The 1238-nt window shown below is 45.2% G+C and overlaps 1 protein-coding gene across 1 annotated transcript; it reads left to right on the forward strand.

Annotated features, from left to right (window-relative positions):
• Positions 1-598: 598 nt before the first annotated feature.
• On the forward strand, positions 599-934 carry LOC114578771. Its single transcript, XM_028692234.1, has one exon. The coding sequence runs from the start codon at positions 599-601 to the stop codon at positions 932-934; it is 336 nt and encodes a 111-aa protein (XP_028548067.1).
• The last annotated feature ends 304 nt before the right edge of the window (positions 935-1238 follow it).

The following is a 1238-nucleotide window of genomic DNA, read 5'->3' on the forward strand; positions in this document are numbered from 1 at the left end:
AAGTCCGCCCATTTTCTTCCGATCAGACAGACAGATCCGGTGGATCGCTTGGCACAGGTTTATGTGAAGGAAATTATCAGATTGCACGATGTGTCTAAAGTGATCGTATCTGATCGAGACTGGCGATTTACTTCCAGACTTTGGAAGGGCATTCAGCAAGGCTTGGGTACGAAACTACATTTCAGTACAGCCTTTCACCCTCAGACCGACGGACAGTCTGAGAGGACCATTCAGGTACTGGAAGATCTATTGAGGCTTTGTGTTTTGGACTTTGGCGGAAGCTGGGAAGATCATATTCCGCTGGGAAGATCATATTCCGCTGATCGAATTTGCATATAACAACAGTTTTCAGTCCAATATCGGTATGACACCGTACGAGGCTCTGTATGGCAGGAAATGCCGTGCTCCTTTGACTCTGACTGAGGTCGGAGATAGGCAGGAATTGGGTGCCACTTTCTTTGAATAAACTGTTAAGAAAATCAGCTTGATTAAAGAAAGATTGAAAGCGGCTCAGGACCGACAGCAGAAATATTACAATCAGAAGCACAGATTTGTTGAATTTCAAGTTGGTGACTTTGTGTATGTCAAAGTCAGCCCGATGAAGGGTGTGAGCAGATTTGGCCAGGTGAGCAAGCTTAGTCCAAGGTATGTTGGACCTTTTGAAATCTTGGAAAGGATTGGAAAATCTGCTTACCGACTGTTGCTTTCTGATTCGATGCCTGACGTGCATAACGTGTTTCACGTATCCACTTTGAGGAAGTGGTCTGACTCTGGGAAGAAGCTGTCAGCTGACGAGGTTGAGATTCAGGAGAATCTGGCGAACAAGGAAGAGCCAGAGTTGATTTTGGCGTACGACGTCCGAAAGCTACGAAGTAAACAGATTCCGATGGTTAAAGTCCAGTGGAAGCACCTTACTGCACGGGAAGATACTTGAGAGAAGGAGTCTGACATGAGACAGTCATACCTGTACTTGTTCGCAAGCACAGGACGATCGGTACAGGTTGTGTTGGAATTGTGGAAACTGAGCAGTTCGTCTGGACAAAATTTGGATCGTTTGGACGAAAATGCTCCAGAGGACAAGTCGCCGGGGACGATAATTAATCTCGTCTGGACGAAATTCTCCAGAGCTGGATCGTTCGGGACGAAGTTGCGATCGTCCAGGATGATCAGTCTGAATATATATAGAAATGAGTCATTTTGAAGAGAGAGAAAATCAAAATAAATATCTAAAATCAGCC

Source organism: Dendrobium catenatum, unplaced genomic scaffold (genome assembly GCF_001605985.2).
Source record: "Dendrobium catenatum unplaced genomic scaffold, ASM160598v2 original_scaffold_149252, whole genome shotgun sequence".
Classification (NCBI taxonomy): domain Eukaryota; kingdom Viridiplantae; phylum Streptophyta; class Magnoliopsida; order Asparagales; family Orchidaceae; genus Dendrobium; species Dendrobium catenatum.

What these genes read in the sequence shown, in the direction of transcription:
- LOC114578771 (XM_028692234.1), top strand. Translation starts at nt 599, where the DNA reads ATGAAGGGTGTGAGCAGATTTGGCCAGGTGAGCAAGCTTAGTCCAAGG.